General features: G+C 39.3%; 1 protein-coding gene across 1 annotated transcript in view; it reads right to left on the bottom strand.

The window, feature by feature from the left end:
• The window catches only part of SLC25A27 (solute carrier family 25, member 27), a 51313-nt gene that overhangs the window by 14566 nt on the left and 15557 nt on the right, over positions 1–21190 (bottom strand). The window contains exons 3-6 of the mRNA XM_006860528.1: positions 18956–19040; positions 15170–15292; positions 7511–7623; positions 3975–4059 (exon numbers count right to left, since the gene is read on the bottom strand). Of these exons, the coding sequence (XP_006860590.1) occupies positions 3975–4059; positions 7511–7623; positions 15170–15292; positions 18956–19040 (406 nt within the window). The remainder of the gene's footprint in view (positions 1–3974; positions 4060–7510; positions 7624–15169; positions 15293–18955; positions 19041–21190) is intronic.

Raw genomic sequence — 21190 nt, 5'->3', positions numbered from 1 at the left:
CTCTTGAAATGGTCGAACATTAACTGTTTCCTTTTGGTACAATGACTGTGTATTCCTTCCATCTTTTCTTGATGCATTCTGCATCATTCAACAATTTGCCCAGTAATAATACAAACCTACTTACATTACTTTCCCAATCAAGGATGCGCTTCTGCCTTGCCATACGCAGTCCTCCACGTTGGCATGTCTCTCTGCCCATTACACGCTAACAATATTGGTGTAGTTCTCAGTACCCACCACAAGATCTAACCCTCTGTGCCTTTAATTCTTCCCTCTGGCGAGCCCTGCACCCCCATCTAATTGAAAACTCCTGTTCTTCATCTCTGCCTACTGAAGAATTGCTGCTTATCACCTCTCTTCTTACGCAACAATGTCAACCACTCCCTCCTCAGAAAGATTTTCTTGTCAACTTTAATAATCATACAAAATGGATGTGGTCAGCCCACTGGGAAGAAAATCAAAGCAGAAACTATAAATGCATGTCTAGAGAGTTAAGAAACAACTGGCAGTTCATGACACATTGTGGACTTGACGTCAAAGCAGCAATACTGGGATAGGACGATAATTCAGTATACTTAAAACCCTTCAAGCATTTTCAACATTTCCAGAAGAAACAAATGTGATGACAATGGTCAAATCAAATCACAGAAAGTCCCAGAAATGGTTAACTCTGAGTCCTCAGATGGCGTCATGAGTAGCTGTATCTGACTAATGGAAGGAGAGAGAAGAAATTTGTGGAAAGCTTTTATGCCCTTCTAGCACACCACCAAATAACACACAGACAGAACCACTGAATTCTTCATCTAGTCTCTGGAAATCTGAGGTTGTATGGTTGAAGCTGCATTAAGAGTTTCCACAGCTTACTCTTACTGTAATCTGCTGCAACAGCAAGAATCCATACTCTTTCTAACTCTTTCACATCAAGAGGTAAAACTCAAAAGAGAAAACTGCTTTGGAGGTACTTCAATACAAGAGAAGGAACTCAAATAACTTATCTATGTATTGCATCCAATGGAGTCTCCCTCCTCCATGCTTGATTGATCTTGTTTTAACAACAGTTACAAAGTGCACATATAAATGCTACTGGGCCTCTGTCCATGAAACAGGCATTGCCTATGTGGAAAGACCTTACTTATGGTTTTGCCTATGTATCCAGGTAGGTGTAGATTACTGATCTTTTACACTCTTTACTGTTTGTTCAGAGTCTTTGAAAGTCAAACTCTAGAATTACTGATGTTAATATACCTTCATATTTTCACATAGAAACATTTCAACCAACTAAAAAATTCACCTCAATTCCAAAACTATCATAAATTGAATACAAAACCAACCAAGAGGTAGGGAAGAAGGTAAAAATAGACACATAGTATTCTCCTCTTTTCTCAGAAGACTGTAAAGAAATAGTTCATTCCCACTTGTTCTTTTACTTCAGAGAGGCTAGGTGCCAGCTCAGCTTCTCATGTTAAGTCCCAAGAAATGGAAACTATTTATACCATAGTGATAATTTTATTAAATTGGATTGAAACAATGAAGATATCCAGTGTGGTAACTGATATAGAAAGAAAAAGGAACCTTTTCTTTCTATACTGAGCATGCCAAGAACCCTTCAGCAACTGTGGCTCCCCATTTGGTACACAGTAACTTGAGATGCAAGTACTAATGGCCCCATACGCTTCCTATAAATTGTTCGAGGACATCATGTGATCTGGTTAGACTTCTTGAGGAACTAAATAGTAAAATAAAGAAGATAATGTGTTAAAGAAGTCTTAAGAATGGTGTCATCAGATTCAGAAGACACAGCAACAAAAGGAAAATCAGTTTTCCCAAGTGTCTTGTACTGTATGTAATAAGCACTGTGTTTCATGCCACTTCATCTTTATTACCCCTTGTTGTTAGTAATATCCCAAAATGAAGCCCAGGAACAACCATAGGGATAATGGTCAGAGTGACTGGGCAAGTCTGCTGTTCTCGCCAGACGACCTACAAGATTAATTTAGAATATTCCATAGCACTGCATCAGATTCATTAATCCTCGCTGGGATCTAGGAAACAGTCTTCCTTGTCATTTTGCATCTCACTAGCCCCATGGTTTAAAAAAAGACAACAAACGGGTTGACTACCCTCGTCTTTCTCCTCCTAATTTCCTCTGCTTGTCTTATTAGCACACCTTGCAACCTGCTTTCCTATTGCAATAAAATTCTGACTACATGCTTTGACTGTTCCAGATCTCATTTTACTTATACCATTTTTATTCATCTCAAATTCCTCTTCTTTATCTTCAGATGTTGGTGACTTGCTGCAGGCCCCTGATGATACAGCTGCTCTCCCTTTGAGCCTCCATAGCACTGATTTCATATTATGTCAGCATCCAGAACTTCATGACGTATATACATACCACTTCTGAGCTGGCCTGGATATCACACATACACATACAGAACCTCATGTAGGGGCTAGAACTCAAAAGTAAACATGGAACTGTGGGCTAATGCATCAGACTGCAAAGTCGTTTGAACTGCCAAGTTAGTGAATCAAGTTTACCAGCTGCTCCTTGGAAACCCTATACAGGGTCGCTCTGGGTTGAAATTGACTTGATGGCACTTAACAACAACAACACTAAACATCTATTAATGGGTGACAAAAGTTATTTCAGAGTTTACGGCTGGAATATGTCTATGGGAAATTTTGTATCTTTCCAAAACAGACAGATCTGGTAGGTAGAAGAGTGCACACTGAGTCAGACTTATACATGCAGTGATATCCAATGAATCTTTGGTTGGAAGTAGATTATTTTTAAAAACATCTGGGTAGAAAAGACAGCAAAAAATAAACAGAAGTAATAGCATTGTGGGGCAACAGGACAGACTTGAATATCCTACTCCCAGCATAGGTCATAACCTGGGACCAGAGAATAATTTTAAGAGATGAAAAGTCAAGAAAAGATGACTCAACCAAGTATAAACTGGAGAAGACAAAATCACATGCAGTGGAACAGCATGAGCAAAAACCAGTGAAAGATGGAAGGTAAGGGTGAGTAAAGAGATAATAAATAGGCTTATAGGGTCAGGAATAGATGCAGAAGGAGGCCTAAAACCTTGGGTTTGTGAATTAGGAAGCAGGACTGTTGGCTGGAGGAAGCATGGCACAGCTTGAGAACATGCCTGGAGAGGCTCTGGAATGGGAAAGAATAGTGAACGAAGACATAAAAACACCACCAATACTATTCACATAGCCTGTTGCTCGTATACTTACCATAGCGGATTCTAGAATCCTGAAATGAGATCAGAAGCTAAATGACATCCTCACCTTCACCTTATACCTATAAAGGAACTCACTGTAATCATACTTAAAAATTATGTTGCTAATTAGATCCAGGTACTACTGATCCTTCGTGGAATGCCCTCTTCCTTAGCTTTACCTGTCAAACGTCAAAGCCCTTCAGAATACTATCATAGTCTGCCTCCTTTGTAATAAATACCCTTCCGACTGTCTATCTTCTGTTCATTCTCTGAATCCCACAGTAATTAGTCACTTTCTGTGACATTTACTGTACAGTGTTTTCATAATTGTTTTCTTTTCCCTGCTGGTAAGCTCCCTAGGCAGAAACTGCTTTTACTCCTGCTTTGTACCAATTGCAGGGTGCTTTTTAACATAAAAAGTGCTCACATGTATCTGCTGAACTGAGCCAGAGAGTCCACCATTGGGATCAGATCCTGGGATGAGTCCATCAAAATGCAAATATCTTGGGATGTTCTCACAGAAATAACCTGCAGCTCTGTGTCTACCCCCCGCCCCCAATTTTAACTACAACAAACTCTCAGAAAAATATCCTTTATCATTGTACCATCAGTTTTCTCTAAAGGTGTTGTCACTATTTCCAGATCAAAAGAGCCTAAAACTTAGCACTTATGCCAAGTATGGAAGAAAAAGTGATAATGAAAGAATAAAAATAGAGTCAAATTAAAACAATCACATACCTTGATAAACTGTGAGTCACGATATTTTCCTCCAGTGGTGTATTCAATACCAAGTAGTGTTTCACTGTATCATAAGTGGTTAAATCTGGGAAGAGGAACAACAACAACAAAAAAGGTTGAACTAGCCACTCATTTAATAATGAATGTCTCTTGGGCCAAGAACCATGCTCAGTTTGGGGCAGGAATGTGTATAAAAATGAAAAAAACTTGTTTTCAAGCAGATAAGAAGCATGTTACAGATTGAGAGAGAGGAAAACAATGAGAAACTCACACTGTTACATCACTAGAAGACCCAAATCCAGTCATGTTTAAAAGCTGTACAATTGAGACTTCTGGTTTTGGTGGTGGCAGAGGAAGCTTCAGGGAGGACAGGCTCTGTGGAGGAGGGACTGAAAACCCAGAGAAGCTGCTTTCATGGAATAGAACCAGAGCTCTGGATCTAGCATAAGGTGTAGGGTGTTAACTTTCCCACACAGGCCAGTGGAAAAATCATGGTATACAGAAAAATATTGCAATTTAGAAATCACTTGAGACACGGGACTCCCTCTGCAGCCACCCCGCCCTGGCAGAGTTCAGAGCCAGACCCACACAGCGAACCAGCACTAAAAGCAGGGCAGTGGCATTTGAAAAAGGAGGTGCAGGGGGCGATTCTGCACATTTTTTCCTCCTCTTCCCTGTTGTGCCTTCTTTGCCCAGCCCAGACACCTTCAGGCAGGTGGGTGTGCACACCTCCTCCCCCCAAAAAAATCCAGTGTTAAGCCCACAGTTTTTCCTATGGCACAGAGCGAAAGAGCCTTATCGGTCCCGAGGGTACATTCTTTGGCAGCTGCTTTTGAGGTCAGCCTCTGGGTCACAGCCTTAAAATTAACTTGTGCGGGACTCTTTACTCTGACATATCCAGCAAGAAAAAAGTAGGCCTGTCAGACCTGACAGACAAACCATATGAACAATCAGTAAAACCCCAACACAAAAGGACTCAATTATCTCGAGAATTACGCTGTGCACATGCAGATACCTAACTGACTTTCAGAGAGAAAAATAGTAGACAACCTTTCTCCTATTAACTTCTCAATATCTATCTACACACCTCTATGGTGGAGATCAGAGGAGAAGACTGAGCAAGCAGACACCCCCATCCCTGCTGGAGGCTTTGACGGTGAACACACACTGCCTGGGTAGCAAGGTGATTGGGCAATCGGCTGGAGTTTTATTTTTGCTTCAAAGTGGTGGGTTTTGTCTCTGCTTTTATATTGCTTCTGATTTTATTCCTTTTGATCACTCATTTTTCCTGGAGGTGGGAGCTTTTTCTCCCTATGTTACCCAGGAAGAGACAACAATCATGGCCATATAGCCAAGCTACAAGTTTACTCCATAATATTCCACCATTGAGACAAGAAACAATAACAGCTGCTAAGCATTAAACATGAAAAGGGATGCCTATCTCCTGATTGTATCCACCAGGAGACACCCAGTAAGCTTAATAACACAGCAAAAGACATCCATTTAAGCATTAAAAACCCACATAACTACTGGAAATGACCCAAAAAACCACAATAAGAGATCTCGAAACATGTCCAAATACAGAAAAGAGTAACTGAGACACATGAGGTGGAGACGGACAAAGACTCTCCAGAAGAGGAAGAGCAGGTTTTGGATTTGCCTGAGAAGGAATTCAGAAGAATGATAAGGAAACAAATTCAAACATTCAGAAAAGGGGTGGAGGAAAACAAGGAGGAAGTCAGGAAAGAGCAATCAAACACTGAATAGGAAAAGGAGCAGAACAGAAGAGATGGAAGCCAGAACCAGTGAGCTGGAAGACAAATCTCTCAATACTGCTAAGATAGAACAGCAAGCAGAAAAAAGGTTAAAAATTCTGAAGAAAGTCTAAGATTCATGCTGGATAATATGAAGAGGAACAAGTTAAGAATTATTGCCATTCCAGAACAGGAAGAATCAGAGAAGTCCACAGAGGACATAGTTGAAGAGCTACTAGAAGAAAATTACCCTAACATCTTGAAAGATGAGAAGATAAACATTCAAGAAGCTGAACATACCCCAGGAAGGATAGACCCCAAAAGAAAATCACCAAGACATATAATAATCAAGCTCTCCAAAATCAAAGACAAGGAGAGAATCCTAAAAGTGGCCAGGGAAAAGAGAACTGTTACTTACAAAGGCAAGCAAATCAGATTAAGCTCTGACTTCTCAACAGAAACCATGCAGGCAAGAAGGCAATGGGAATACATACACAAAACCCTAAAAGAAAAAACTACCAACAAAGAATCACCTATCCAGCAAAATTATCAATCAAATACGATGGTGCAATCAAAACATTCCAGGATAAACAGAAGCTAAGAAACTTTGTCAAAGCCAATCCAGCACTTCATAACATCCTAAAGGGAGTTTTTAGATTGAAAACCAACTAGAACAGACAACAACCAGAGATTGACAGGAGTGGCAACACCACCTGAAACTCAGATGATGGATAGCAGTGTCCAGAACAGAACAAAACTGCAATAACAAATTCAAGGGAGCTGGGGGTGGGGTGGGGTGGGGGGCCGGGCAACAGAAGATCAAAATAATATCAATGTCAAAAAAGGGGAAAATGTAGGAACAGAGATCCAGGTGGTGATGAGGTCAGGTAGATTACAGGATACAATAGATTCTCTTAAATGGAGAGAAAAACTTAATAGACTATAAGGTAATCACAAAGAAAATTGATACTTCACAATTTACCATGAAAATGAACTTCCAAGCAGAACAAGCAAACATGAAAACTAAGAAAAAACCAACAAGAAATAGTACAAAAAACACAAACTCAGCACAAAAAGGCATACACAACAAAGGAATGAACAGCACTATCAAAAATTTAACATAATGGCAGTAATTAATTCATACCTATTGATAATTGAATGCACCAAGTGAAGAGACAGAGAGTGGCAGAACTATCTAACAACTGCTTTCTATGCACCAGGCACTATTCTAGGCACTGGGGGTGGGGGGAGGGGGTAGATAAACAATATTCCCTATTCTCTGTAGGGGGTGAAACAAGCATACCAGTATGCAGTATTGCAGTATTTTGGATAGTCTTCAGTACTCTGAAAACAAAGTAAAGAAGCAGAGAGTGCCAGAGGATGAGGAAGAATGGTGCACATGAATTTTCAATGGCATGAGCAGGGAAGGCCACTCTGAGATTTGAGCAGGGACTGAAGGAAGTATGAGAAAACAAACCTTGCAGATAACTGAGAGATAAGTATTTCAGGCAAAACAATGCAATGCACTGTGGCCAAGAGATCTATTAACTTGGTATGACAGAGAACCAGCAAGAATACAGGCATAGCAGGGGCTGGGGCAGCAATGTCAGAGAAGTAATGGACTCCCAATGGTGGAGAGCATCAGGCCAGAGGAACTGATCACCAGCATTATTTTATTAAGAAACAAAAATCAAGAATTTTCAGCTTCCCTGATATATGTCCTTGTAATTATAACTACTAAGCCAAGCAGGTCTTATCAGAATTCAAAAAAGTTTTCATTACCTCCCATATTCACCAATGCTGCTCTTTGTATATTGGGCACCCAGCCTGCCCAAAGGCCACGTATTCCTCCTTCTGCTAAGATTTTTGCAAATGCATGATGTACGCCACGAAATCTAAGGAAAACAATAATTAAAATGTGAAAACTTCATGTATGCCTGTCTATGGAATGTAATTGGATAAACTCTGCCTATGGCTGGTCTTATTTTTGCAGTGAAATAACATCTCATTTAGCCAGAATTGCTCCAGAATTGTTAGGAATTAAAGCAATTCACAATCCATGATCATTTTCCAGATTTTCTTCAACGTTTTATTTTAGCATTTCTAAAGTAAGCCTTTTTAAGCAGTATCATGTTCTTATCTTCTCATATTATTAAACAAAGTAAAAACCATTAATTAATATTTCATATCATAAGTACCCACATTCATTATAAGGGAAATGTGGTTCTCAGAGCTCTGAATTAGTTTTATTAGTAACTTGAAGTCTTGCAAACTTTGATTTTTACCAAATAAGGAACATTGGCTATCACATCGTCTCATTTTAAAAACTGTATTTTTAGGTAAAAAAATAAATGTTCTTACAATTGAACAATTTTAGCTTTATGAAATTTTATTACCTTATCCTCATTTTTCTGTAGCTAGAGGAAAAACAGTGTAAACCATGAACTAAAACTGGAAATCTCTGGTATAATAAAAGATATCTAGAACCAAATGCCTCTTCACCAATTACTAAGAAGCCCCAGTAGCATAGTGGGTTAAGCATTAGGCTTAATGATGCAAGATCAGTGGTTCAAGGCCAGCAGCCACTCTGTAAGAGAAAGATGAGGCTGTCTGTTCCCATAAAGACTTCGTCTCAGAATCCCTGTGGAGCAATTCTACTCTGTCCTATAGAGTTGCTATGAGTCTGAACCAACTCAATGGCAGTAGGCTTACCAATGAACAGTTTTATTCAGACATTACCAAAAAGATAATCTTCCGTATTTATTATTGTGAGGTGCCATCAAATTGGTTCCAACTCATAGTGACCTTATGCACAACAGAACGAACCACTGCCCTGTCTTGCACAATCCTCATTATTGTTCTTAATCTTGAGCCCATTGCTGCTGCTTCTGTGCCAATCCATCTCATTAGGGTCTTTCTCTTTTTTGCTGACCCTCCACTTTACCAAGAATGATGTGTTTCTCCAGGGACTGGTCCCTCCTGATAACATATCCAAAGTATGAGAGAAAAAGTCTGGACATCCTGGCTTCTAAGGAGCATTCTGATTCTACTTCTTCTAATACAGATTTGTTTGTTCTTCTGGTAGTCCATGACACTTTTGATATTTTTCTCCAACACCATAACTCAAATGCATCAGTTCTTCTAAGGTCTTCCTTATTCACTGTCCAACTTTCACATGCATATAAAGCTATTGAAAATATCATGACTTAGGTCAGGCACACCGTAGTCCTCAAAGTGACATCTTTGCTCTTGAACACATCAAAGAAGTCTTGTGCAGCAGATTTACATAGTGCAATGTGTCATTTGATTTCTTCACTGTTGTTTCCATGAATGTTGATAGTGGATCCAAGCAAAATGAAATCTTTGACAACGTCAACCTTTTCTCCATTTATCATGATGTTATTATTGGTCCAGTGGTTAGGGTTTTTGTTTTCTTTACATTGAGATGTAACCCATAGTGAAGGCTGTGGGCTTTGATCTTCATCAGTGAATAAGTACTTTAAGTCCTCTTGGCTTTCAGCAAGCAAGATTGTATCATCTGCACATTTCAGGTTGTTAATGAGTCTTCCTCCAATCCTAATGCCACATTCTTCTTCATATAATTCAGCTTCTCGGATTATTTGCTCAGTATACAGATTGAATAAATATAGTGAAAGAATATAACTCTGGCACAAATCTTTCCTGACTTTAAACCATTTAGTGTCCCCTTGTTCTGTTTGAATAACTGCCTCTTGGTCTGTGTACAGATTCCTCATGAGCACAACTGAGTGTTTGGAATCCTCATCTTCTACAGTGTTGTCCATAGCTTGTCATGATCCACACAGTTGAAAGCCTCTGCATAGTCAGTAAAGCACAGGTAATCATCTGTCCGGTATTTTCTGCTTTCAGTCAAGAACCATCTGACATCAGCAGTGGTGCCATTCATTCCATGTCCTCATCTAAGTCTGGCTTGAACCTTTGAAAGTTCCCTGTCAATGTACTATTGCAGCTGATTTTGAGCTATCTTTAGCAAAATTTTACTTACCTGTGCTATTAATGATATTGCCTGATGACCTCCACATTGTGTTGGGTCACCTTTCTTTAGAATGGGCACAAATATGGGTCTTTTCCAATCAGTTGGCCAGGTAGCTGTGTTCCCAATTTCTCTGCATAGATAAGTGAGCGCCTCTAGTGCTGCATCAGTTTGTTGAAAGGTTTCAGTGTATTGTTAATGCCTTCAATACACCTTGGACTTCTTCCTTCATTGGATACTATCTCTTGAAATGGTTGAACAGCTTATATTTCTTTTTGGTACAGTGACTCTGTGTATTCCTTCCATTGTCTGTGGATGCTTTCTGCATCATTTAATATTTTTCCCATAGAATGCTTCATTAGTTGAGGCTTAAATTCTTTCTTCAGCTCTTTCAGCTTGAGACGTGCTGGGTGTGTTCCCCTTTTGAATTTTCTAACTCCAAGTCTTTGCACATTTCATTATACTACTTGACTTTGTCTTCTTTGACTGTCTTTTAAGTTTTTCTCTTCAGCTCTTTTACTTCCTCATTTCTTCAATTTATTTTAGCATCTGTATGCTGGACAGCAAATTTCAGAGTCTTTTCTGACATCCATTTTGGTCTTTTCCTACTTTCTTGTCTTCTTAATGGCCTTTTTCTTTCTTCCTGTATGATGTTCCTGATGTCATCCCACAAGTTTTCTAGTCTTTGGTCATTAGTGTTCAGTGCATCAAATCTTTTCTTGAGATGATCACTAAATTCAGGTGGGATATTTTTAGGGTTATATTTGGCTCTCATGGACTTCATTTAATTTTCTTCAACTTCAGCCTGAACTTGCATATGAGAAATTGATGGCATGTCCGACAGTCTGCCCCTGGCCTTCTTATGGCTGATGATATGAAGCTTTGCTACCGTCTCTTCCCACAGACGTAGTTAGTTTGAGTTCTGTGTTTTCCACCTGGTGAGGTCCAGGTGTATAGTCATCTTTTATGTTGTTTAAAGAAGATTTTTGTAATGTGTAAGTTATTGGTCTTGCAAAAGTCTATCTTGTGATCTCCAGCACTGTTTCTATCACTAAGACTAGATTTTCCAACTACTGATCCTTCCTCTTTGTTTCCAACCTTTGCATTCTAATCACCAGTAATTATCAATACATCTTGATTGCATGCTTGATCCATTTCAGACTGAAGAAGTTGGTAGAATTTTTCAATTTCATAATCACTGGCTCTAGTGGTTGCTGTGCCAACATGAATACCAGTGGTATTAACTGGTCTTCAGTGTAGACATCTGAATATTATCCTTTCACAGACAGAATTATAATCTAAGGTGGATCTTGAAATGTTCTTTTTGATGATGAATGTGATGCCTTCAATTTGTTATTACTGGCACTGTAGACCACGGGAGTCTTGGGGTGGCACTGTGGGATAATGCGCTGAACTGCAAGGTCAGTGTGAACCACAACATCAGTGGTTCAAGCTCACCAGCCACTCCTCAGAAAGCCTATACAGGGTCGCTGTGAGTTGGAACTGACTCCATGGCACTTCAAAGCAACAGTAAACCATGTGATTGTCAGATTCAAAATAGCAAATACCTGTCCATTTTGACTTACTAAAGCCTAGGATAGGGATCTTTATGGATTCCATTTCATTTTTGAAAACTTCTAATTTTCCTAGATTCACACTGCATACATTCCATGATCTGATTATTAAAGGATGTTTACAGCTGTTTCAGCAAATGAAGGTCCCCAAAGCTTTACTTCACTCACATCATGACAGTCAACTCCACTTTGAGGTGGCAGTTCTTCCCCAGTCTTATTTTGAGTGTCTTCCAACCTGAGGGGCTCATCTTCTAGCATTATAATTGACAATATTCTGCTGTCCTTCATCATGTTTCAAAATTCATTATTCTGGTGTTCTCTGACAGTGTTTTGTTGCTATTCATAATATGGCTAAACATTCAAAGATAGTCTGCCTCTCCTTCTTCCTAGTCTGTCTTAGTCTAGAAGCTCAGCTGAAACCTATCTACCATGGGCATACAGTGCTGGAATTTAAAATACCTGTGGCATAGCTTCCAGCACACAACACCACCCAAGCCACCACAGTATGACAATCTGACAGACAAGAGGTGGTCCGTAATTATTGGGTAGGCATAATTGTTGCTTAGGAAGCTATGCTCAGGATGATGGTAATGACAGCTAACATGTACTGAGCACTTACTAAGTGTCAGGCATTTATGTACATATCCAAAACCAATCAACCAAATGTACTGTTACTGACTCGATTCTGGCTCATAGTGAGTCTATATTGGGCTTCTGAGACTAAATCTTTACAGAAACAGACAGCTTCATCTTTCTCTCATGGAGTGTCTATGGTTAGCAGCCCAATTCCTAACCCATAGAGCTAGTTGTTGTTGTTGTTAAAAGCTGTGTGGTTGGTTCCAACTCACAACAACCCTGTTTATGGTTTCCAAATCTTAGAATCTTTGCAGGAGCATAAAGCCTCATCGTTCTCCCATGGAATGACTGGTGTGTTCAAAGTATGGACCTGGTGGTTTGAAGTCTAGTGCTTATGATATGGAATTGGTGGTGGTGGTGTGCCTTGGAGTCAGTTCTGACTCACAGGGACCCTGCATAGGGTTTCCAAAGTTGTAAATCTTTGCAGAAGCAGAAAGCCTCATCTTTTTCCCTTGGAATGGCTGGTAGTTTTGAACTGCTGACCTTGAGGTAAGCAGCCTGACTCATACTACACTACCAGAACTCCTTGTGGAAATAGTAGGGCTCCTTTTATATACCTGTTGTTGTTGTTGTTGTTAAGTGCCATCGAGTCAGTTCCAACCCGTAGTGACCCTGTATAAGGTTTCCAAGGAGTGCTTGGTGAGCGTGAATCACAACCTTGCAGTTCAAATGGCTTTGCAGTCTGACACATTAACCCACAGGGCCACACCTAGATGCCTTTTAATTCTGAAAACCCTAGGAGGTATCATTATTAGTCTAATTTATATCTGAGGAAACAGAAGCTTAGTGAGATTAAGGAACTTTAACCAGGTTACAGAGCTGAAATATGATAACGTTTGGATTTGAAACCTAATCTGTATGATCCCAGGGTTCATGCTCTGCTACTACATGACATATAATCAAACTAAAACATTTTGGTATTGGGACAAGAAGGGGGAACAAAAGCTTGTGGAAGCTGGAGGACCAGCCATTTCTAGAGCCCAGTGTCCTAATGGCCAGCTCTCCCCCTTGTGACCTGTGCAGGCCTCACTTCTCCCTGCTGCTTAACGATTACAAGCTGATACAAGATACCACTTGGTTAAGGCTGAGTGTGGTACTTTCTCCTCCCTTGCTGAGTGTTCTCTTCCTTCTTTGTTGGCTGAAGGTAAACATGGACCTCAGCAGCCCAACCTCACTTTCCACGGAGTCAGTTGGAAAAGGAGCGGTGCAGTAGCAAACTCCCAAAGACACCACACCTTCCTTACCTGTGGCCCAGCTGTGGACCTGGTGTGCTCAGAGGAGCAGAACCCCTTTGTAATCAGTTCAAGTCACCCCACACTTCCTCTCTTTCCCAAGAGATCCCTCCCAAGAAAAAGGGGGGGGGGGGCAGGGGCGGAGAGAGTTTGACTTTTTCCTGGGAAAACCTAATGGTTGAATATGAAGTGCTTTGAAGAAAGGCGCATTTTAAAAATATAGAGTATTTCAATTGAAGGATTCTATATTGGCAGAGGCCATGACACCAAGAGGCAGAGCGGCGGAGGGCCCTAAACAAGCAGGGCCACAATGGGTGCCCCCTTTGTAACACAAGGCCCCAGGAGGGATCTCATGTGGGGACTCTGCTGTCTCTGTCTCTTTGTTTTAATCAGCTTATTTTTAATTTTCTTGATTTTATAATAAAAGTTTTCAGTAGAATCTTACTAAGAACTATATTAGAGATTTGAAACTTGCACATTCACACCATATTCAATCATGTGTAGTCCTAAGGAATGCTTCTCACACTAACAATAAGTTTCACCACTAGGAAAAACCAGCTAAAGTTTTTGCCAGTTCAAGTTTAAGATTACATTCAACATTCCGTGTAGTTTCGGTCAGGGGCATTAAGACCTTTAGAAAATTAGTAAAAATGCAGTTGAGGGCTAAGGGAATAGTATTAGATCATAAGCAGAAATTTAACTAGCTGTTTTGTATAGAGAAGTTTTTGGTATAAGGAAGTTGTTCTGTTTCTTCTTGGCTACAAAACTTTTTTATGCTTTTTGTTTAATCAATCATGAGAAACAACTGTGTTGTCAGTTACCATAGCATATAATGTCTAGGTACATGTTGTGATTAATGAATCTATAGAAAATAATAGGTGAAGGCAGAAATAGGAGTTAAGATTTAGAATTATGTTTTAAGGTTAAAGTGACATTTTTAAAGCAATGAGGTTTGTTTACAGAAATCATATATTGTCTAACTATGTAAAGGGAAACAAGGAAAATTTTTATATTCTTGATGCTTTATATTGAAATGATTAATATGTATGATTTAAACCACTACTTTGAAAAGAATGATTAATAAATTGATGGTATAGAGTAGTATAAAAGCTGTTTGAGAATTTGAAATAAACAGAGAAGATTCACCATCTAACAAGACCCATCGAGTCTGTGAGCTTCATTCTTCGCTGACGTCATACCTCCCTCTAGGACCCCCAAATAAGAGTGTCGGAGCAGGCTTCCGACACAATATCACAAAATGCATAATGAAAACACTTTCATAACCCTCAGAAAAAAGAGGGCCTCAGATGTAGGAGTGAAGCTGTAGAGGGAGGTGGGAACAATTTGCATGATCAACATTGATATATCTTTCTTTCAGGAGAAAGGGAAGGGAATCAAGGTTGTTGGCACTTTACAAACCAGACATGAAAACTTTAATGAAAACCTTTTGAGATAGCCACTTGTAAAAAGTCAAAAACAGAGACCTAGACAAGTTAAGTGACCGCCACATGGCTAAGTCACAATGGCAAAACTGGGGGTTCATACTCAGGACATATTTAATGATCAAATTCTTTAAGGCAAGTTTCAATAGGAACAGAGTCTAGTTATGATTTAAAAGAACTCTTACTGTGTTGTTAAGGGCCACAGAATTGGTTTAGACCCTATGTAGGGTCTCTGAGGAGTAGCTGGTGGGTTTGAACCACTGACTTACGGGTTAGCAATTGAGTGTTTATTCTACAGTGCCACACCAGGACTCCAAAAAAGAGGTAGGCACATGTATAATCTGGTTGGTAGCAAGCATGTGAATACCTTATCAAGCATAGAAAAGATCCACTTCTGCATGCCTCTTGTTAAATATAAATTCCAAATGAAAAGAATCAGAAGTATTTTCTTATCGAATTCTGGATCAACAACTGTATGATCTGTTGGTACAACACAATGGTAGCAAAAGGGAAAGGCAAGGCAACAAGTAATTTGGGGAACTTACCGCAGCGGTTTGCCTTCAAGTTTTCTCTTTCCTTCCATTTGCATCTGAACCTTCACTAGGTCAGTTGGGTTAGCTAAAAATTGGCCGAAAACACCAGCCATCATCCCACCAATGACTGATTTCCTAATTGTAAAAGTAAACATTAAAAAAAAAAAAAACAATAGTAAAGGTCACCATTAATTTAATAAATTTAGTAGTGAACCAATACCGATCTGAGTAAGAGATACACCAAAACAGCCTCTGGATAAGAGATTTCAAACAAAATAAAGAAACTGATAGATTCAAACAAATAACAGAAGAAAGTAGATGGTTCTAACAAGCCCATTAAAGTGCACAAGGAGTTGAAATAGACAACTAATGATTCAACTAGAATTTAATTCTGACCACAGGAGAGTAAAAATAGCATACACCAAATTAGTCTAATAGTCCAAGGCTGGTAAGTGAAGTTTTAAATACTATGACTTTTATAGTTTTTCAAAGTGAAGAATTTGGATACTTTCCTCTCTTTGAAGAAACTCTTTCTGTTCCTAGACTTCTCCTTCTCCTCCTCTCCCAGAGCTAATAGTCACCAAGCCTAGACTATTCTACTTAAGCATGTTTTAAATCCATCTTCTATTCTCTGTTTCTGCTGTCCCTGCCTCAGGCCAGACTCTAATCATCTTTTACTTAGACTATTGCAATATTCTCTTCAGTCGTGGATATTATGTTTCCTTTTACTGTAAAACAAAATGTGAAGGGAGACACACATGTACAACATAAGCAGTACGTTTCTCTCTCATCTCTAGCTCCATTTCCCCTCCCTGAAGCAGTCGCAATGACTAGCTGCTTACACACCCTTCCAGAGACATGGATACATTCACTGAATGTTGATGTGTCAGGACTTGCTGTGAGCATTTAAAAAATCATTTAACTTGCATGCCAACCCTCGAATGTAAGTACAACTGTCATACCCTCTGTATAGATGAAGAAACTGAGGCTTAGAGGAGTAAAATTACAGCCCAAATCACACAACTAATGAGTGGTACAGCCAATTTACAGAAATCCAGGCAGTTTGATTCCAGAAACCACACTTTTCACCACTATCTTACATTCCAAACTTTGTGCATATGTACACATATGCGTATAAATATACCTTTCTAAAAAGTATATAGAACTGTTCTGAACTTTAATTTTTCCCCCTAAAAGAATTATCTGAAAAGATTATCCCTGTTACTGCATAAAGACAAGCACACGACCATAAGGTTGGTTTAAACCATAAGGTCAGTGGTTCAAATTCACCAGGCGCTCCTCAGAAAGCCGATACAGGCTTACTATGAGTCAGAACTGACTCGACGGCTCCTAACAACAATCTTTACAGAAGCAGAGTGCCTTATCTTTCTCCCATGGACTGGCAGGTGGGTTTGAACCATTAAACATTGGGTTATCTATCAGTCAAGCACTGTAATCACTGGCACCACCAGTGAGTGCTACATAGTTTATTTAACTAGTATAACTTTAAACTTTAAATTTGAACATCTGCATAACATTTCATAGATCCTGGCAAAGTGCTTTCCATAGAACTTGTATCAATTTACACTTCCGCTGACAACTTAGGCAAGTGTCTATTCTTCCACACAAGGATTTGCACTGTACATTCTGTTTTTTTCTCTTTGTGACTCTCATCATCACTCCCTCCTCTACCATGTTCCCACTATTCTAATTGCTGTCTGTCTCTGATATATTTTTTTAACACTTTTCAATGGCTATGAGATTTTGGCAAAAGATTACCAGGCTTTTCTTCTGAGCTCCCTCTAGATAATTTCAAGCCTCTAAATTTTCAGTTAGCAGCCAAGAATAGTAACTATGCACACCACCCAGGAACTCCTTTATGAACATGAACAAAAATCCTTTTGTGAATTGCCTGTTGATACCCCGTCCCTATTTTTCAACTGTGTTCTCTGTATTTTAGTTATCAATTTCTAAGCTAAAGTAACCTGTTTTTTTCTGTTTCTGTTATAAACTTGATATGTGATATGTACTTACATTCATCATCTCATTCACTCCTACAAAAACAAATGCTTGATGGTAACTATTTCTTCTACAGCTGAGAAAACTGAAGACCTAAAAGCTGAAGACCTAATAAAGAGTGTCTTGTTTTGTATTTTAATGTTTTATTGTGAATTATGTGATAGTTTACATGGGAGAACATTAGTTTTACATTCATCCAATCACATATCATTTCATTGCTATGGTTACAATGCCTTCCATGCATCATCAACCATCCAAAGGGTATACACTACAAGCCTGTCCCCCAGTCATCAGCACACAGCCCCTCTCCCTCTCTGTGTCTAAAGTTCCCAACTGCTCCATCTCTCCATGTTATCATCTCTGCCTCCATCTCAGGCATCACTGCTTCTCTGGGTAGGGTCCCGCTCTCCACTCTTCTCCCTTGATGGTCCCAGGGACCTCCGCTCCTAGACTGAAAAGTTAATCACTCCCCTCCTTGCTACAAAACGTTTACCTTTACATTTCCAACCCTCATAAGCAGTCCTGATAACAATTATTCACTATTGTATCACAAGAGACCCATCCGCATTTCATTTCATCAGCCCCGCCTAGACAGATTGGATACTACTCAGTGGAGATTCTACCTTCCTTCATGCCCTCTGCATCTAGGTTCACTCTTGAAAGCTTGTAAGCCAGTCACTTCTTGCCTTTGTAACCCCCTATCACCACCACCACCACTTTGGGTAGCCAATATCCAAGTTGCCCATCCCTGTCTACTCTGTGTATGGAGGTGGGGGGAATGATCCTTGCTGTAAGGATTTGTTCCCTCTTTTGAGCTACTTTATCCATAGGTGTAGGTCAAGTTCATCAAATTGTATCAGATGACTCTTTTTTCCCTCTTCTTCCTTCTCTGGTTGAGGTCTGATCATCCAGTCATTGAAGCTAGGTCAAGTGGGTATTATCTGTAAGTGTGGGTGTTCTTGTGCATATACCCTCTCTTCTTATCAGCTGGATGCTTCACTCTCTACTCTAGTCCTCTGTGGCTATGTCACTGACTCTGGGCCCAAGAGTCCTCAGGTCTTGCCATACACTGATGGCCAACCAGGTCTCCACCCAGGTTCACAGAAATCTATTAGATATTGTAGGGCTTAGCTTGCAGCTTCATTGCTGTTTTCCCCTCACTTCCCCTTATCGGTGATGAACGTGGTCACCAATCAGAGCATGTATTCCCATTGAGTCTTAGTCTTGGAAGGGTAGAGAAGGAGTTTGAGCCCACTTCTGTCTGACTCTAAAGCCCAAAGTTTTGCAACAGAAAGACAAACATGGAATGTGGTCTGTAAGACTTCTATTAATACCAAAATATAAATAAATGATATATACATGCAATTTATATATAAACACACACATATATATATATATATATGTATATTTTGTTGTTGTTGTTAAGTGCCGTCGAGTTGGTGCCGACCCATAGCAACCCTGTACAGGGTTTCCGAGGCTATAAATCTTTACAGGAGCAGAACGTCTCATCTTTCTCCCGCGGAGTGGCTGGAAGTTTCGAATTGCTGGCCTTAAGGTGTGCAGCCTGATTCGTAACCACTATGCTACCAGAGCTCTCTCTCTCTCTCTCTATTTATATATATATAATAAATGCCCGTTTAATTGGATTTATATTACAACTTACATTTAAGTCTATAATTTATGGCAGTTTTGGTACAAATGCACAATTTTATGTAAATCTAATGGATAGACATTAAAGTCTTTGAAGCAATAGCATATTATCTTCAAAACAAAACTTACCAAAGGGGATAATGCTTATCTTCACTTTTGCCAAGCACAACCTCACGGAGATGTTCATATGTGACCATTCGACCTCCCGAATACACTGTGTAAAAACATCAATAAAACGGTGACTTCAGCAATAGGCTTAATAAAGTAGTAAGGACTTAGTCATCTGGACCAGTCTGTCTCCTTAGCTTTCTCTTTCTCTCGTGTCCCATATGTTCCTTCCACACAGACTTTGTGACAGTTACTGAAAGGCACCATGCATTTTTTAGCCTCAGCCCTTCCTCCTCACTGTCATATCTTTCTATAATGGATTCTCCCTCCTCTGCTTGGTTATACCTCCTACCCAGTCAGCACTCAACTGAAACAACATGTTTTCCTACAAGCGCTCTTTACCATTCCCTTGGTGTTCTAGGTTGTCTGTCTGTCTGTTTGCAGCTCTCTTGCTTCTTCTATATTTCCCCAGAGCTATCCAGACATACTCCTACTAAGGTATTTATCATTTGTTTTCAGATTAACTCGATGCTCTTTCCATCAGACTTTGAGCTCTCTGAGGTCAGGTTTCCTATCTCTTGTTTATGCTAACCTCCCAATATAATGCTTGGTACATGGTAGGTATTTAGTTGAAATAAGGATAACTTCATTAAAGAAGTTACTGATATAAATTTTTAAGTTCCAAGCATATGAAATAAATTTTAACAATACATAATAGTCAACAAATCAAAAAACGTGAAACTCAAAACAGTAAAGAGAAGCAAAGGATAAAATGTAAAAAACATGAATGGGTAAATTAAAATAACAAACAAAAACATTTAAACCAGCACATGGTATTCATACAGGCAGCATTCTTTGAAAGGTTACAAAGTCTGGGGAAGTATTTTAAAACATTAAAAAATATACAAAGTGCCAAAAAGATTAACAGTCTTTATGCATACTTCTGGATAGTTCTTGAAAAATGTACTCTAACTTACTCATCTGAATAACTGACGCTTTAAAAATATTAAGCTGGTGGATATTAGAACTGGGTACTTTTCTGATCATGGGTTCCTTTATATTTAAGGAAACATTATGAGTTTAGAGAAGAAAAATGCCATGCTTGATGTGGCGCTGTGGCTTAATGCACCAGACTGCAAAGCCATTTGAACTGCAAGGTCGGCAGTTCAAGTTCACCAGCTGCTCCTTGGAAACCTGGGTTCACTATGGGTTGGAACTGACTCGACAGCACTTCACAACAACAACAACAACAACAACATTCTACCTTGGATTCCTGGTGTGGTGCTGTAGGATCAGCACTGGACTGTGAACTACAAGGTTGGTGGTCCAAACCCACCAGCTGCTCCCTGAAAATCCTTTACATGGTCGCTGAGTTGGAAATGACTCGACAGCACTTAATAACAACAACATCAACAGTTCTACCTTACTCTGAAGTAAAGTTTACATTCTTCTGTCCATAACCTATCTTTGTAAATACCACTTTGGAAGCAGAGTATAAAAGTGTTCTCATTGGCTACAGCATGTTTAATGGCCACATAGCAAATTAAGTAGCCTGGGTAACAGGCACGAATCACCTGAGCTGTATTTACTCCATTGCCAGAGCTGGATTGGACATGCTCTCCTTCATAATGCACCCACTCCTGCCTTACTGATTCCAAAGATCTGGTCATGATGTGAAAATCAGCAGCATATAAAAATGTAGAATGGCCAATCAAATCACACTGCATAACTTTCAAGTTACATAATTACATAACTGCCAAATTATATACTTACATAGTTGCTAAATCACACCTTTACATAACTGACAAGTCACTGAGAATCAGAGTCCAGCCAAGTGGACACATAACTGTAAGTTTAACCATCATTGTCACTGTTCCTCTTGCCTAACACCTTCCTGCCAGTTGTGTATGATTAATGTGCAAAACAGTCTATGACTTAAGAGACAGAGTTTCATGCTAATAATAAATATTATGATACATTTGCTTTATTCTATATATTTTATCATACATACAATACATACATACATACATGTATACAATAAAATATACAAATATAATTGGCATATATTTAGTATAAAATATATAATTTGTATGTATATACAAATATATATTTGACATATATATGTGTGTGTGTGTATTTAGAGTCCTGGTGTGGTGCTGTAGGATAAGCACTTGATCAATTGCAAAGTTGGTTTAAAGCTCAAGGTTGTTGTTGTTGTTGTCAGGTGTCATTGAGTTGGAACCGACTCATAGCGAC

This window comes from Chrysochloris asiatica, unplaced genomic scaffold, assembly GCF_000296735.1.
Source record: "Chrysochloris asiatica unplaced genomic scaffold, ChrAsi1.0 scaffold00038, whole genome shotgun sequence".
NCBI lineage: Eukaryota > Metazoa > Chordata > Mammalia > Afrosoricida > Chrysochloridae > Chrysochloris > Chrysochloris asiatica.
Note: the sequence above shows the minus strand (reverse complement) of the source record. Positions and strands in the feature narration are given on the sequence as shown.